General features: G+C 41.7%; 1 protein-coding gene across 1 annotated transcript in view; it reads left to right on the forward strand.

Moving 5' to 3' along the window:
• Positions 1-18,513, forward strand: part of LOC122664251 (probable cyclic nucleotide-gated ion channel 20, chloroplastic) — a 144,728-nt gene that overhangs the window by 46,700 nt on the left and 79,515 nt on the right. The window contains exons 6-7 of the mRNA XM_043859997.1: positions 651-788; positions 12,438-12,680. Of these exons, the coding sequence (XP_043715932.1) occupies positions 651-788; positions 12,438-12,680 (381 nt within the window). The remainder of the gene's footprint in view (positions 1-650; positions 789-12,437; positions 12,681-18,513) is intronic.

Genomic DNA, 18,513 nt, shown 5'->3' on the forward strand with positions numbered 1-18,513 from the left:
CCGTCCCTTCCCATTGACGGATGAGTGCTGATTTGTTTGTTTTGGTTGTCTTGTAATTTTGTCCAGGGTTCCTTGTATCCCCTCATTCTTTGGTACAATTCTTTATTCACACCCCCCCCCCCCAAAAAAAAAGAAGCTTTTCTTCAGTCCCTTCTCAAGATTGTTTTGTTTCCAATTGCTTTCTTTCAAAGACGTGTTCCACATTTCCTTTTGTTAACATTACACTCTAATTGAAGACAAAAGATTGATGTGAAATGATGGGTAATTATTCTTGTTGACATATATTTTGGAGGTATAACAAATTTTCTTTCAATTATGTCTTTTGTTTGTTGTTGCTAATTCATCATGGGAACTATTTAGTGAATTGAACATTTTTTCCTTGGACCATCCCCCCTCTTTCTCTTGTGTAGTTTTATTTATGGTCTTGTTGAGATCTTTTAAAATTTCTGTTTCCTTTGAACTCTCAATTTTCCGAATTATATGGTCTTGTCCGATATTTCTTTGGAAGTTATATACTGTGCTTGAAGTATGGTGACATGTTTTAAGTAATGCATTAATGTAATTCTGCAGTAGAATGTCTTGTTTTCTAGCATTAGTTAAAGCTTTTCTGGATTACAGCCTGACTAGTATCTACCATTTCTGTTTTGCAGTTTAGGCTAGCTTACGTTGCTCCGGAATCTAGAGTGGTGGGTTCTGGAGATTTAGTTGACCATCCAAAGAAAATTGCTGTACATTACCTTTGTACCTACTTTTTAATTGATGCATTTATCGTATTACCTCTTCCTCAGGTAATACTTTTCTCTTTCTCGATGTGATTCAGGATTTGACCCCTGTAATCTGTAGGTCATCTCTTTACATACTGATGGAAGCTACTTGTGCAAAATTTAGAACTCCCAAACTTTGCTGGAACTTATGAGTGTGCAAGTCCAAGTGAACCTTGTCAGCTGCACCGTATAATAGTTTGAGAAGTAATATAAGATATATCACTGCCCATCGAGTGCAAGAAGAATATCATAACACATCTCTATTTATTGCAACTAAGCTGGATCTAGGTGGTGTGTCCTATAGTGGAGAAAGAACAGATTGAGGGGAGGAAAGCAGTATCTCTTACTGACATGGCCGCTGCTGTAACATCTGGTCATTGCAAATGAGTTTCATGGAACAAAAAGGGGGAGGTCTTTTGTAAATAGAGAAGTGTCCAGAGCTATGATGGGAATTCAAGTCTGGTTTTACTGGGAATAGTTTTTCCATAGCTTGGACTTGGAGCCTGTAGTTCACTTACGATTGATTAAAAATGGTGTCATAAAATTTTTCCTTGATCTCTAGCAAAAGATATGAGGCGAAGATGCAACAACGACAACAACGACAACGAATAGCCTTTATCCCAACTAAATGGGGTCGACCAGGCGAACATGCAAAAATCTTAAATTTATTATTCATAGATTCATAGGCTTACCTTTTGTATCTTGGAATCTAGCCTTCTAGATTGTAATCTCTTAATATATATATGATTAGTGGGTGAGTGAAAGCTACACCGCTCTGCTCTTTTCTATATTACAGAGTTTCTTCATCCTCTCTTCTCTTCTTCTTATTGCTTATATTGCCGGTTTATTAATCTCTATATTGTCACACCTACCATTAAAGCTCTAATCTAACTTGACAAAACCTTAATTCCATTAACCCTACCTATTCCATTGATGTATCGACTTTCTCTTTTCGGTGCTCCTAGTGCTACTTGAACTGTCCTTTTATATTTTTTTTAAACATAAACTTTTCAACCTTTATATTCAAGCTAAAATCTTTTTAACTGAAGCTGAAAACAGATGCTAGGAGAAAAATGAAACTGAAGCCTATTCTTAAGCACAACCACTACATATACCTTTCAACCTTCTATTCAAGCCAAAATCTTTTTAACTGAAGCTGATTCTTAAAAGTGGATTATTATTTAACCTTCATGGTATTTACAGCAATATTTGCTTTCAACTTATCCTAGCCGACAACCTTGTTTGGCTTGTGGCTGCATTGGTTTCACTCCTTGGAAGGCTACTACTGTTGTTGAACCCTGTTTCTGCCTCAACTGTGCAATATCCTTTCATCCTGTGGCTGCCCTATATCAAAAGCTGGCCACTTAACATATCACCTGTCATTGGGAATGAAGAAGTCTTCACTTTATCCTATGCAATGAATCCATTGTATTCTGAGTTCTGGGTCGAAGTTGTGCATTGTCATGTTATGTTGAAATATGTATTTGTCCACTAAGAGGACTTGTTGGTCTAGGACTTTGTACAGAACTGTCAATCATAAGAGAAAAAGAAGAAGAAGAAGGGAAATCGAGAGAGAGAAGAAGAAGAGGAGATGCGCAACTTGGGGAGTTACACGATGAGTGTAATCTCCCTCTAATCTTCAATAAATAGCCACTTAAGGGCAAAACAGGAAAACTGAAAAATAAAAAAATAAAACAGATTACTAATCTACCCTCCTCACACCTCTTGATATAAGCTATAGAAGCTAATATCGAGATTACATAAATCTCAATAAAAGTCCCCCCCAAGCTGGAGCATAGATGTTAATCATGCCCAACTTGTTACAAATATAATCCACTCTTGCACTTCCCAAAGACTTTGTGAACACATCTGCAAGTTGTTCTCCTGTACGTACATGACCAGGAGAAATTAAACCTTGTTGTAGCTTCTCTCGAACAAAATGACAGTCAACTTCAATGTGTTTCGTTCTTTCATGAAACACAGGATTTGAAGCAATATGGACAGCTGCTTGGTTGTCATACCACAGTTTCATTGGAGAATCCTCAACAAAACCAAGTTCAACCAACAACTGTCTTATCCACATCAACTCACAGGTAGCGAGTGCTATAGCCCTGTACTCTGACTCTGCACTGGAACGAGCAACTACTGTTTGTTTCTTGCTCTTCCAGGACACCAAATTACCTCCAACAAACATACAATAGCATGTAGTAGATCTCCTGTCAACTGGAGACCCTGCCCAATCCGCATCTGAAAAACCCTCTATCCACCTATGGCCATGGTCATTGTATAGAAGACCACGTCCAAGAGCCTTTTTAAGATAGCGTAAGATATGCATAACTACCTCCCAATGAGATGTCCGTGGAGTAGACAAAAATTGACTCACCATACTAACAGGAAAGGCTACATCCGGCCTAGTCACTATTAGGTATTTTAACTTCCCAACTTGCCTTCGATACTTCTCAGGATCAGGCAAAATATCACCATCATCAGCAGTAAGCTTTAGATTGGGATCCATAGGAGTATCTAGAGGTTTAGCACTCAACATTCCTGTCTCTAAGAGAAGATCAAATACATATTTTCGCTATGAGAGCAAGGTTCCTTTCTTTGACTGAGCAACTTCCACACCCAAAAAATACTTCAACTTACCTAGATCCTTGGTCTGAAATTTTTGCTGCAATTGTGCCTTCAAATCTGCAATACTAGAACCATCATCTCCTGTAATGACTATATCATCTACATAAACCACAAGAAATATTTTCCCTGCACCAGAGTGGCGAAAGAACACAGAATGATCACTACCACATTGTGTCAACTCAAACTCTAACACAACCTCAGTAAATCTGCCAAACCAGGCCCTATGAGACTTTCAGCTCATACAAAGACTTCTTTAACTTACACGCCAAGCCAGACTCCCCCTGAGCAACAAACCCAAGAGGTTGCTCCATATAAACTTCCTCAGTCAAATCCCCATGTAAAAATGCATTCTTGATATTGAGTTGATACAAAGGCCAATGGTAAGTAGCAGCAAGAGAAATCAAAATGCGAACAGAAGTAAGCTTCGCTACAGGAGAAAATGTATCCAAGTAATCAACCCCATATACTTGGGCATAACCCTTCGCAACAAGACGGGCCTTCAAACGAGCCAAGGATCCATTAGGGTTCACTTTCACCACATACATCCACCGACAACCAATAACAGATTTACCAGATTTACCTGAGGGTAAGGGCACAAGATCCCAAGTCTGATTGTCTTCCAATGCCAATAATTCCTCATTCATAGCAGCCTTCCAACCAGGACTGGACAATGCTTCTGCGGCAGACTTAGGAACATGGTGATTTTCAACAGTTTGTAAACAAGAATGAAAGGTGGAAGACAAACCAGCATAGGAAACAAAGTTAGAAATGGGGTGTTGAGTACAAGCCTAAATACCCTTACGATGAGCAATAGGAAGATCATGATCAGAAGAAGGTTCCAAAGGAGGAGTATTACCTATCTCAGGATCTGACGGCGAAGAAGCAGATGTGTCAGAAATCGCAGTAGTGGGGGTCCGAGTACATACTTTCCATTGGTGCAGTTTAAACACAATAGGTGGGGGTGCCGGTGATGAGGCAGCCTGCGGAACAGGATGAACAATAGACTGAACAATGGAAACGGGAAGATCATCATCCAAGTCAGACACAGTAAAAGATGAACTATCATAGGGAATAGACTCAAAGAAAGAAACATCAGTAGTAACAAACAAAATATTTCCGCAACTTAAAAGAATAACAATGATAACCCTTTTGAGTGCGAGAATACCCAACAAACATACACTTGAGAGCCTTAGGATCCAACTTGGAGACACTTGGATGATGATCACGAATAAAACAAACACTGCCAAATACTCGTGGTGGTAAAACAAATATGGCATAAAAGGAAATAACAAAGAAAAGGAAATACCACCATGTAAAACAGAAGAAGGCATGCGATTAATGAGATAACAGGAAGTCAAAACAGCATCTGCCCAAAAAGATTTGGTACCTTCATCTAAAATAATAGAGAACGAGTAACTTCCATTAAATGCCTATTCTTCTTCTCAGCTACACCATTTTGTTGTGGCGTGTAAGTGCATGAGGACTGATGTATAATGCCACAATGAACCATAAATTCAGAAAAGGGGGTAGAAAAATATTCCTTAGCGTTATCACTACGAAGAATACGCAAAGGAGCCTGAAATTGATTATTGATTTCATTCACAAAAGCACAAAAAATTGAGAATAATTTAGAACGACATTTCATTAAATAAAGCCAGGTAACCCTGGAATAGTCATCAACAAAGGTTACAAAGTAACGATAACCCAAAGTAGACACGATAGGACATGGACCCCATACATCTGAATGAACTAAAGAAAAAGGGTGGTTAGACCGTTTATTGACTCTAGGAGGGTAACTCACATGATGAAGTTTCTCAAACTGACATGACTCACAATTCAAACTAGAAAGAGACCGAAACCGACTATCCAAAAGCTTTAAACTCTCCAACGAAGGATGACCCAAACGACAATGAATCTGGTGGGGTGACGCCACACCGGTACACGCCATAGATGAAGTGTCCTCAAGTATATAAAGCCCCCCTGACTCACGATCTCTACCAATCATCTTCTTCGTCGTAAGATCTTGAAATACACAAGAATCCAAAAAAAAGGTTATAGAACAGTTATGAGATTTGTTAAACCAATTAACAGAGAAAAGGTTGACTGGGAAATCAGGCAAGTAGAGAATATAAGATAAAGACAAAGAAGGTGTAACATGTGCAATACCAGTACTAGTTACGTTAGCTAAGGAACTTGTTAAGTTATGTAACCCGATAACGGTATTTTGGGCATTTCTCTTTGTTATTTTGTTTCTTATTTCTCTCCTTAGCTATCATAGTTGGCTATGGACGGTATACTTGTAATTCTGTTCCTATTAATGAAATCTATATATAGAGGACTGAGGAGAGACACAACTCACTCAAGCATTTCAGCTCTCATTCTCTTCTCTCATCTTCTAACATGGTATCAGAGCATAAACTGATCTAGGGTTAGAACAGCCACCATCTTCATCGTTTCTCTCCATCTCTAACAGCCCCTTCTTCTACTGCTTTCTCTCTTCTTCTTCTTGGTCCTACATCTGCACTAAGGGCAGCACATATGAGGTGATCTATTGATCTTGTGCTGTCCTTCATCTACCTCATTCATTCTATGTTCTAGAAGCATACCTTTGGATTGATAGCTGCTGCCCCCTTCCTGCGATTTTGGAGTCTTCATACCTTGGAGATCGAGTCTTATCAAAGAGTGAAGATCGAGTCTCCCCTTCTTGAAGATCCATATTAGCATACCTTGGACAGCTCCTATCATCCATTATTTCACACTACAACAGCAGCTATAGCTATCCAAGACAACAGCAGCTACAGCTCTCCAAGACTAAAGTCGATCTCAACTGTCAAGGTTTTTCAAAGCCCTGACACTCAATCGATATAGGGTTCTACTTCTCTGTTGTTGCTGATCTTTTGAGGGGTGGTTATCACATACTAGAAGAGTCTTCGATCCAAGTTTGAGGCCCATTCTCCAAGTTTTTGTGCAAGTTCTCTCTATTTCCCCTTTCTGCCATCGATTTTAGCATACAAGTGTGCTCGACAAGTGTTCGATGAATTACCTCTTATAGCTCTCCTTCTCCAATTGGTCTGAAATTTTGAGGGTTTCTTCCATCATCATTCAAGAGTACTTGGTCCATATTTCAGCTTATTTCCTTAGAGATTTTTTAGGGATATTGCTATCCTTGTATTGCTACCTTGTTTGTTGAAGCTTCTTTCTTGAATCATCATGCTTGGCAACGATGCCTCTTCTGCAACCTCTGGGCAAGATGGACAGCCCCTTCCACAAGATGGACAGCCCCGTACAGAACTCCTTCCACTTTCTGCTCCTATCAAGCTTGATGGGACAAATTACCTCAAGTGGTCTCAGACCACCTATTTGACCATTGCTGGTCGCGGACTGGCTGGTCATGTACTTGGGACTATTCACATGCCACCTACAGCTGGGTCTCCGCAAGAGAAGTGGCTGTCCAATGATGCCATGGTCATGTCTTACTTGTTGGCATCCTTACAACCAAATCTGTCCGACAACTTCATGCTTCTAGGTACAGCCCATCAGATCTGGAGTGCCGCCAAGGAGACTTATGGGCATATTGGGAATGCTGCCCAAGTGTATGAGATTCGCAAGAAGGCTCATGAGCTCACTCAGAAGGAGTTGTCTATCTCCACATACTATGCTACACTCAAGAGCTTGTGGCAACAATTGGATCATTACTCCACTTATCAACCATCTACACCTTCTGATGTTGCTACCTACCGTAAACACGTCGACAGTATCCGTGTGTACGACTTCTTGGCGGGTCTAAATGTGGAATATGACCCTATTCAAATACAAGTGCTGAACCAGTCTCCCTTTCCTACACTAGAGCAGTCCTTTGCCATGATTCACACTGATCCTATTACCACTACAGACTACTTCGACCCCTGATCCTATTACCACTACTGACAGTGGAAATGTTGCCTCCAAAGAGCCTGTCAAGTGTGAGCACTGTCACAGGCCCTATCACACCAAGGCCTAATGTTGGAAATTACATGGGAAACCTGCTGATTTTGAGGCGCAACGAGGCAAGGGGAAGCCCAAACTGAGGGTAAATCTGACTGAGGCTGCTGCTCCTACTGCTACAGTTCCCTCTGCTGACACTGGTTTTTCTCAAGATGAGATGCTAGCCCTCCGTTGCATGCTCCAACCATCTTCTGCTGCACCTTCCATGGCATCTGCTGCCGCATCTGGTTCTTACTTTACCTAAGGTATTTAGGTCGGTAGTCAATGTGCATCGGCAGTCTCCAGTCCTTGGATCATAGACTCCGGTGCCACTGACCACATGACTGGCTCCTCTCATGTATTTCATCATTATTCTCCTTGTTCTGGCAGAGATACTATTCGGGTAGTGAGTGGTTCCCTTTCTCCCATTCATGGAAAGGGTTCCATTCACTGCTCCCCTACCATACCCTAAATTCTATTTTGCATGTTCCTTCCTTTCCTACTAATCTTCTTTCCATTAGTAGTCTAACCAAAGATTTGAACTGCAAAATAACCTTCTTTCCTTCTCGTTGTGTCATACAGGATCTAGAGAAAGGCCACGCGATTGGGGGTGGTAAGGTACATGGGGGTCTCTACCTACTCGACACGGGTCAGACTTGTCCACCAATAGTTTCCTTTTCTGCTCATCAATTACATTCAGCAACTTCTTCGGATCTCCATCTGTGGCATTGTTAGCTTGGTCACCCTCCTTTGAGAACTTTAGCTTTTGTGTTTCCTCAGTTAGTTAAAGATTGTAACAAGGATGAGTTTTTATGTGAAGCCTTTGTCTTGGCTAAGTAGACTCGTTCTACTTACTCTCTAATCAATAAAAGAAGTACTTCTCCTTTTGCTTTAGTTCGAACGGATGTGTGGGGCCCTGCCCTTGGTGTTTCCATTTATGGTTATAGATGGTTTCCTTCATTAACTGCTTTACTCGGACCACTTGGGTGTATATAATGCAGCACAAAAGTGAGGTTTTTCGATGTTTCCAGCTATTCCATTGTATGATTTAGACCCAATTCAATGCCAAATTAAAAATTCTGCGGAGTGACAATGACAGAGAATACATGGAAGGTCAATTTCAAGCCTATTTGGCTAAGAATGGCATCATCCATCAGACCAGCTGTGTAGACACTCCTGCCCGGAATGGAGTCATTGAATGGAAAAATCGCCACCTTTTGGAAGTGGCTCGGGCCATTATGTTTGCACGACAGGTTCTTCCTCAATATTGGATTGATGCCATACTTATTGCTGCCTACCTCATTAACCGTATGCCTACCCTTGTCCTTAATGGGCATACTCTTGTTGACCACCTTCAAGGTTCTTCCTCCTTTGTGGTCCCCCCAAAAATCTTTGGTTGTGTTTGCTTTGCTCGCAATCATCATCTTCATGGTAAGCTTGATCCTCGGAGCATTCGTTGTATTTTTTAGGCTACTCCGCCACCCAGAAGGGATACAAATGTTATCATCCCCCTTCTCGGCGTACATTTGTTACCATGGACATTGTCTTGCATGAATCCTTGGCATACTATTCTCAACCACTTCTTTAGGGGGAACATGATGATCCAGTATTTGAAGATGTGCCTGATCTTCTACCAGCTTCTATCCAGGGGGAGTCTTCTTCCATCCTTTCGGCTCCTCTTCAGGGGGAACCTCCTTCTTCAGTCTCTAGGGTGCCTCCTGTTCAGGGGAAATGAAGACATGTGAATCAAATTCCTGTGGATCAAGTCTTCAGCCGAAAACACAAAGAGCAAGTTGAGATTATCACTACTATACCACTTCTCCAACCGTCAGAACCTGATCCAGATCCAGATTCCGCTGTGTTACTTGGTAACGATCCCTCTCTTGGTTTACCTATAGCTACCCGTAAAGGTATTAGATCTTGCACCCAACATCCCATCACCAATTTTGTTTCATATGATGCTTTGTCCCCTTCCTATTAAGCATTTGTGTCCTCTCTTTCCTCTGTTTCTATTCCTCAAAAATGGCAGGAGGCAATCAGATCCAAAGTGGAAGACAGCAATGATGGAAGAGATGACGGCGTTATCTAATCCGCGTTGAGGCTTACACAGATGCTGACTGGGGTGGTAACCCTGACAGAAAATCCACTTCAGGCTATTGTACCTTTGTCGGAGGTAACCTTGTCACGTGGCGAAGTAAAAGGCAAAATGTGGTGGCTAGGTCTAGTACTGAAGCAAAATTTCGTGCCATGGCCCAGGGCATATGTGAACTATTATGGCTTCAGAGTTTGCTCCAGCATATTGGTGGTTCTGTTCATCATCCAATGATGTTGTACTGTGACAACAGAGCGGCAATCAACATTGCTCACAACCCAGTGCAACATGATTGTACTAAGCATGTGGAGATCGACAGACACTTCATCAAGGAAGTTAGAAAGTGGGCAGATCTGTACCCTTTGTGAAGTTAGGAGATCAATTTGTGGATGTCTTCACCAAAGAGCTAAGTGGAAAGCTGTTTCACCCTAGTTTAGTCAAGTTGGGCATGCATCATGATATGTATGCACCAACTTGAGGGGGAGTGTTAAGTTATGTAACCCGATAAGGGTACTTTGGGCATTTCTCTTTGTTATTTTGTATGTTATTTCTCTCCTTAGCTATCATAGTTGGCTATGGAGGGTATACTTGTAATTCTGTTCCTATTAATGAAATCTATATATAGAGGGCTGAGGAGAGACACAACTCACTCAAGCATTTCAGCTCTCATTCTCTTCTCTCATCTTCTAACAGAACCATTAGCTAAAGTAACACTAGATGAAGATTTTTGGAAGGAAGAAAGAATACCTGAGACACCAGCCATGTGATCCAATGCCCCTAAATCAATGATCCAGGGACGAGGAGTAGCAGTCGAAATACAGGCAGTAGCATTACCTGTCTGAACAAAGGTGGCGGTTGGAGGCTAGGCTGATTGAGAAATCTGAAATTGTGTAAAACGGGCATATTCTTCATTAGACATCTTCATGGTCTTACCCTCAGGCTATGGAGATGCAGAAACTGTAGACTCAGTAGTGGTAGCTGAATTGGCAAACTGTTGTTGAGGTGGTTTGCCATGAAGTTTCCAACAAAAGCGTTGGATATGTCCTGGACTACCACAATGCTGATAAGTCCTCACTTTCCCCAAACCATTAGGAACACTCTGAGTACCCAAGATAGGTGGTTTACTAGAACCAGCCCCACCACCACGACCACGACCAGCACCACTATTACCATTACCACCAGTACCAGCCCCACCATTGGGCCCACGGTTCTAGGGAAAAGAAGCCAAGGCCGAATTATCAACAGTAGTAGTAGTCTCACGGGAGACACGTAGAACGTTGGAAAAAGTCTCAGACAATGTGGCTACCTTCTCACCACCAAGAATTTGGGAACAGACTGAATCGAACTCCTTCCCAAGTCCTCCCAAAAATCCTATAACAGCAAGCTGCTCCCTCTGACTTTGCTTTGCTTCCACATTAGAACTAATGGGAATTAAGCTCCTCATACATCCTTTTAAAATCATCAAAGTGTTTGGTCAAAGGAAGACCCTTTCGATCTACCCCATGGAACTCCTGGGACAACTCATAAATGCGGGAAAGGTTGTTTTGTCCAGAATACAAAACATTAAGGTACTTCCACAACTCCTTAATAGTATCGATGTGTGTCACCAAATCGACAATCTGATGTTCCATAGAATTCAGCATCTGTCCCAAGATTCTAGCATCAACAGTGTCCCATAAGGGGTCATCATCAGGCTTAATCTTAAATAAGTGATCCTGCTGATCACGTCCCGTCAAAACCAACTTAACAATTTTCCGCCATTGTTGAAAGTTGGTAATCCCTTCCAATTTCTTTTCAATATAACAATTGGAGGAGGAAGAGAAAACTTCTGTCATCACTGATTTCGAAGTATCACCCATTATGCAAGATCAAACGATGGAGTAAAGATGTAAGAACAAGAGATTAAAGTTGAATCACAAAACCCTGACAAGAGATCAATTCCTAGAGAAAAATCTGCTCCCTACGAAAATTGTGCTTCCACAAAAAATATTTGTGCTCCCACAAAAATCTGCTTCCACAAAATATCTGCTCCCAAATTCTGCCTCCAAACAATAGCCGAAACAGTCCAGTATAACCTCCAAAAATCCAATTAAACAAATAGGATCCAAAAAATCAATCCAAAAGACCCTGTAAAAAAATCGATTTTCTCTTCCTGAAAAAATCAATCCCAGAGAACCCTGACAAGTGCTGTCGATTTAATCTTCAGCTTCCAATGCAATCCTTACTCCATCCAGCTTCACAAAATAAATCCATAAACAGAAAAGGAGACCTAGTTCTTAATTTATACCATGAACTAGTCTCTAAACTGTCCCAAAATACAGCATAGGGTGCTGCACCCCTTCAAACAAAAGGTAGAAGAAACCGCAAGCCCTCAAGTTTTTCTCACACACTTCAATCTTCAATTGCAGGCTGTAGAAAGGAGAAGAAAAATCCCACCGAAATCTGTGACAGTGCTTATAGCTCTGATACCATGTCAATCATAAGAGAAAAAGAAGAAGAAGAGGAGATGCGCAACTTGGGAAGTTACACGATGAGTGTAATCTCCCTCTAATCTTCAATAAATAGCCACTTAAGGGCAAAACAGGAAAACAGAAAAATACAAGAAATAAAACAGATTACTAATCTACCCTCCTCACACTTCTCAATATTAGCTATAGAAGCTAATATCGAGATTACATAAATCTCGATAACAAGAACCATGGCAGGTAGCTGGTTAGAGGTGAGCCTATTAATTTCTTGTGTATTCTAGAAAGCCCCAACAAGCTTCTGGATTCCCTTGCCAAACATGATCTGAACACACAAAATTATCAAATATACATGCAAATAATTTATATATAGGCATTGTGGAGAACATCTACATATGTGGTTCCTATTGAGCATTCACAAATTTTGTGCAAAATTATTATATATGCTTAGAATGCTACATACATATCCTATTTTCAATTTCTTATTGAAATGTTTTTTTTCTCAATGTCCTTGTGCAGATCATGATATTGCTGGTCTTGCCTAAATACCTCGGATCAGCGACCTATGCAAAAAATCTCTTAAGGGCCTCTGTTCTTCTTCAATACATACCCAGATTTTTCAGGTTTCTGCCTTTGGCTTCTGGTCAGTCTTCGACCGGCTTCATATTTGAATCAGCATGGGCAAACTTTGTTCTTAATCTTCTCATATTTGTATTGGCTGGGCATGTTGTCGGGTCATGCTGGTACCTCTTGGGATTACAGGTGAATGAAAGTTCTTTCATATTCTTAGTTGATTGTTTCTTTTTTTATTGTTGTTATTATTACTATTATTATTGTTGTTATAATATTTTCACTATTATGTTTTTTATTTGGAGTGGATCCTACATGGATCTTGGTTTTTATGCCATGTGGTGGCTTAGCTGGCTCAAAAACTTTGTGGAAACATTGTCCACCTCAACCCATACTTCCCATACTTTGTGGTGAGTTTCAGTCCAAATGAATGTTTGCTACATGGAGGAATAAAGCTTTAAAGAAAAGGTTAAGAATCGAATCTTTGAAGATAACTGAACTGTCGAAAATTCAAGGGAAAAGATTTAATACATAATAGGCTGTGGTTAAGATGGACCATGAGAATTGACACATGATCAATCCAGATAGCAAGTTAGCAACCCACCTAGGCAATGGTCAGAATGGCCAAATCAGCTGCCTATGTGATAGATGTGACAAAGCAACATAAAGTTAACCAGCACAGGAGAAGAAAAGAAGAAGAAAGAAGAGAATTAGAGAATAAGGGAAAGAAGAACTACCTATTAGAAGAAAATAGAGAGCAAAATGACAGATGAAAGTAAGAGAAAGGAGGCCTAGCCCAGCAAGTCAGGAGAATCTCAGCTAAGTGGGGTCTGCAACATGGATCCTTGCCCTCCAACAGGCTTTATCCGAGTTCATACTCGGTACAAGATCTAAACACTTCATGTCCTTCACAACTTCTCCTATGGTCATTTTAGGCCTACCCCTAGCTCTTTAAGCTCCTTCAATCGGAATCATATCACTCCTCCTTACTGGGGCGTCCATAGGCCTCCATTGAACATGACCATACCACATCAGGTAATTAGTCCCATCTAACTTGATAGTAGTAGCAGCGAAAGGATGAACAGATCCATCTGATGGAGACGAAGTTGTAGTGAGATCAGACATAGTGGCAAGAGAGTGGGGTAGAGGGGTTTTAGAATTTTGTTGGAATATGTAATCCAGAATACCGTGGGGGTATTCTGGTCCTTTTGGGGTAGTTTTATTCCTATGTTATTTGGTTTAAGTGGCTGCTCTTATAGAGTTAGCTAGTTAGGGGTTATTATGTCTATAGTTGGCTATGTGGGTTTTAGTCCCACATTGCCTAGTTCAGTCCTTTGTAACTTTCCCCTCTTATTTAAATAGAGGGGCTTACCTATCAATGAAATACAACATTCTATTCTCTCATTCTCTCTTTCTCACCCACGATTCTACCAACATGGTATCAGAGCCTCCAATTTTGATCTAGGGTCACAGAACACCCTCCCTCACCATCGTTTCTCCTCTCCCTCCCTTTCATCTCTCTTTGTTAGCTTCTCCTTCTTCTGGTTTTTTTCTTCTCATCCTTGTAAGGGGGCAGCACTAATGAGATAAATACAATATCCAATGATTTAGTTGCGGCCCTCCTCCATTATATCTATTTTTTTTTCCAATAAAAACTGTTGGAACCATCTCTACGATTTGGAGTTTCCCAGAATTCTTTGGAGATCAGAATCTTGTCATTATAGAAGGCTGACCTTTCACTATTGGAGCTCCCTTTGCTATTTTTTCCAGCCCCTTACTACCCTATTCCAATGTCCTACTTCCCTTTTTTCTTTTTCTCCATCTCTCATTAACCATTTCAGCCTCTACCCTAATCGATCTCAACTTGTCAGGGTTTTGAAAAGCCCTGACTCGAATCGATTTTAGGGTTTTCCTTTTCCGATGCAGCTGAATTTTTGGGGGTGATTCCCTACTACTGCAAGCCCTACTCGACTTAAGTTTGGACCTTTTCTGATGGTTGGATTTGTTTCTACAGCAAAACTTCCTTAACTGGCTAATTTGGTTACCTGTTAAAAACCCTGACTTTCAGGTTTCAGTTTTTGCTAATTTTTGGAGGGCTGATTACTCCAACTACAAGGACCACTCGACCTCAGTATTAGCCTCTTTCCAAGTGTTTGAAGACCCCTAACCCCAATCGATCCTCCTTTTCAAGGTTTTCAAAACCCTGACACATCGATTTTAGGGTTAGGGTTGGTTGCTGCTGCTGGAGTTTTTTGGAGGTGTTTCTACTATCCAGAGGGACATTCTACTTCAACTATTCATGGCTTGAAGAAGTTCTATTAGACAAGATAGCTGCTGCCCTATTTTTTCTGCAATTGTTGGTGTTTCTCCCTCTTGAAGATCAAGTCTCAAACACAAATAGAGATTGGTTATTCGTATTGGAGATTCATTCAAGCCGCAAAGGACAGCATCTATTCAAATACATCATCAATCTTTGACAAGTCATCATCAATTTTTTTTTGAAGCCCCCTTCCCTACAATCAATTTCAACTTTCAAGGTTTTTTACAAAACCCTAACTTTAATCGATCTTAGGGGAAGGGATGTCCTATCTTGCTGATTTTTTAGGGGACTTTTATCACCATCAAAGGAGTATTCGACCCAAGTTTCAGCATCAATCATGGATTTATTATTGAAAAAATTCAGGTTCATCTTATGGTTCGATTTTTTCCAATTATCAACCTATTTTACTGATTCCTGTGTGGCTGGCTGCTTCAACTACCTATTGGATCTGCTGAGTTATTATCTTATATTTGCTGGTTCTATTGATTGGCTTCTGTAAGCATGACTGGTTGACATATTATTGTTACCTTTATGTGGATTACTGCTGCCCTATTATTGAGACTGAGTATCCTTCTATTGGAGATCGAATTTCTTTCATTGTCGAAGACTCGAATCTACTACCCTGGAGATATGCTTATTTGGGATTACAACAGTGTGTTCCAAGGTTATTGGTTGCAACTACGAACCTATTCAGTTGTGTGAAGCTCTTCTATGTGTTCAAATCTAGCTTACTTTTGGAGCTTGATCCTAGCATTATTTACTAATTCAGATCTGATCCAAGTTTTTGTTGAAGCTTATTACATCAATTTTGTCCAGATATCTTCATCAGTTCTATTTAGCATGGGAGTTTATAAATTGAAGTTTTGCACACTTGTTCTTCCTTGTTTGAAGATTGATCCAGCCTTGAAGATTGGAGCCTTTCTTTACTCCAAATCAGATCTGTATACTTATCAGATTTGACTATTGGAGTTAGGTGTTTCTCCCCTGCAGGAGTTTTCATCAAAAGTGTTTGTTTGATCGTTTGAAGATGGTAGACAATTTCTATGTTGCATTGTTTTTCTCCATGATTCATTATCCCACTGCTTCTTTTCACTTCACCACCTCCCATATCATACCTTTGGCATAACCACCTTGGAAGTTTATGGTATTCTCTAAATTGCCATTTCTTCTCTTTCCATTACCCTTAGCACCTTTTGGAAAATTCTAGAATATTATACTTTTGCACTGGTTCTTACATCATCTCCATTTTCTGTCCACGTGAGGGGGGGATTATGTACAGTATACCTGCAGCCATTGCAGAAAACAGAACTTGCAGGAACACTTGGTGCAAAACATAGAAGATCAGTGTTTCCACCATTGTTATTGGGTATCCTTCATTATTGGGTTGAGTTTGCTGTAAAGGGGAGATTAGTATTAAAGTATTGAAGATGTTTGGTTATTGCCTGCCTATATGAGGTTCTGTAGTTGGGTTCATTTTTTCCGTTGCTTAATCTTTTCTGCTGCTTGATTCATTTGCTTGCTGCCCTAGTTGCTTATCTTCAAGATTATCAGTCAGAGATTCATCACTGGACAATTGTTGAAGATTGGTGAAAGTTGTTGATCAAGTCTGCCCAGATTTTGAAGATCTATTTTTCTCAAGTTCTTGAAGGTTTATTTGGGAGCTGCATTCATTTTGAAGCTGGATTCTGCTACAGCTTAGGTTTTTTCCCATTTTGTTCAAGTTGGGCATTAGTACCTTGTATGCGCCAACTTGAGGGGGAGCGTTAGCATTATTATGGAGTTCTTTTTTTATTTAGTTCAAGCTGGATTTTCCTTCTTCTCTTATTTGTATAATCCAGCTTGAGGGGGGAGTGTTGGAATATGTAATCCCGAATACCGTGGTGGTATTCTGGTCCTTTTGGGGTAGTTTTGTTCCCATGTTATTAGGTTTAAGTGGCTGCTCTTATATTTAACTGAAATATTTTTTTTAGGCTGGAGCCTGGAGTCAGGTTTAGCTCCGGTGGAGTAGGTTAGGCGTTCCATCGTTTTCTGCTATGGCGGTCCCCCCCTCTCGGGAGGCGCGCCCCCTGACCCCTCTTCACCTCCAGGGTTTCCTGTAGGTGGGACAGCGTCGTTTGCTGCTGTCGTTTGTCGGTCAACCACGCTGCCACATGTCCAGGTTGAAGTTAAAAAACCATCTTCGCATTTTGGAGAACCCGCGGTCTTCTTCTCCAAGGAGGAGCTTGCAATCTCGGAGAGGAATTTTGCGACTTCGCTGGTGCCCAAGTGTAGTTATGGGAAACCGCCGCTATTCAAGATTACGGAGCATCTGCAGAAGACGCTTTTCCTGAAGGGTGATGTGTTCGTCTCGTCCCTGGACCCTCACCATATTCTGCTGTGGTTCGCGAACCAGGAAGATTTCGTGAAGGTTTGGCTTAAAGCCCAGCTGCATATCCAAGGATTCTTGTTTCGCTTCATGCGATGGTTTTCGGACTTTGTATCTGGATGGGAGTCTCCAATGGCGCCGCTGTGGGTCTCTTTGCCGGGGCTGCCGGTAAACCTTTACCAGGGGAATTTTCTCGTCTCCATTGCAGGGGCTATTGGCAGAGTTTTGCGTGTTGACGGAGCTACGGCGAACTGCTCGAGAACTGTGGCTGCTAGGGTGTGTGTGGAGGTCGACCTGCGTGCCTCCCTCCCTTCGAGAATCTGGATTGGTTGTGGGTTATCAGGGTTTTATCAGAAGGTTTTCTATGAGAGCAGGCCAGCTTATTGCGATGTTTGCTCCATGTTGGGGCACAAGAGAGTGCAGGAAATCTGTGAGCAGGAAAGAGGATGCTAGAGCAGGGGAAAGTGGTGCCACCGCTATTGGAGGGGAAGCTGACAGGGACGACACTGGGATTTTTATCCCTAGGGGAGAAGGAACCTCTCGGGGAGGTGCTACGGCTGCAGGGGAGCCTTCATCTGGGTTGGCGAGGCCTCGCCGTCATAGGGGAGGACGGTGGCGAGCTGCAAGTTTGCGCGAAGGGGTGGCCTGTGACGATCATCTTGCTGCTGGTGCTGTAGTAGGCAGAGAATAGGCAACTGCGATGGTGCACAGCGAGGGTGCTGCTGGTGTGACGGTGTGCCTTGCGATGGTGGATATTCAGCCTGCGGTGGATAATTTGCAGGCCAGCCTGGTCTCCGGAAGTGCCAGGGTGGAGGAGGAGACCCAGCTGGTGTAGCCAGTATTGGAGGAGAGTGCGCAGGCCGTGGAGGAAGGTGAGGTTAGTGTTGGCGAGGGTCAAGGCAAGATTGGGGCTGTCAGTTTGGGTAACCAAGGCTTAACGATGGTGGATCCAACAGCCTTTGGCCTTTCAGTGGGCAGTGGCAGTGGTACGCTTAGCTTTATTTCACAACCTGTAGGGGTCAGTTCGTAAGTCTATTTTGCAAATGGACCTTTGCCGTTGGGTTCCAAAGACGATGGTTATGTTTCGGCTATGCCTGAACCTGAGGTGGGGCGACAACAAATGGTGGAGAGTTTGAGAGCCTTTAGCTCCACTCTGGAGGAGAGGGTTCGGGTGACAATTGGGAGGTTAGAACAAGGGAACAGTGCTTCCGCGCCCAAGAGTCACCGCTCCTTGATCGTGTGCATCCTAAAACTGCTTTCCTTGGAGCAGCTGTTATGTATGACAGGAAGAAAATTAAGAAGGCCAGGCAGGGAGGACATAACAGGGATTCGGCCCAAAG

This window comes from Telopea speciosissima, chromosome 6, assembly GCF_018873765.1.
Source record: "Telopea speciosissima isolate NSW1024214 ecotype Mountain lineage chromosome 6, Tspe_v1, whole genome shotgun sequence".
Taxonomy (NCBI): domain Eukaryota; kingdom Viridiplantae; phylum Streptophyta; class Magnoliopsida; order Proteales; family Proteaceae; genus Telopea; species Telopea speciosissima.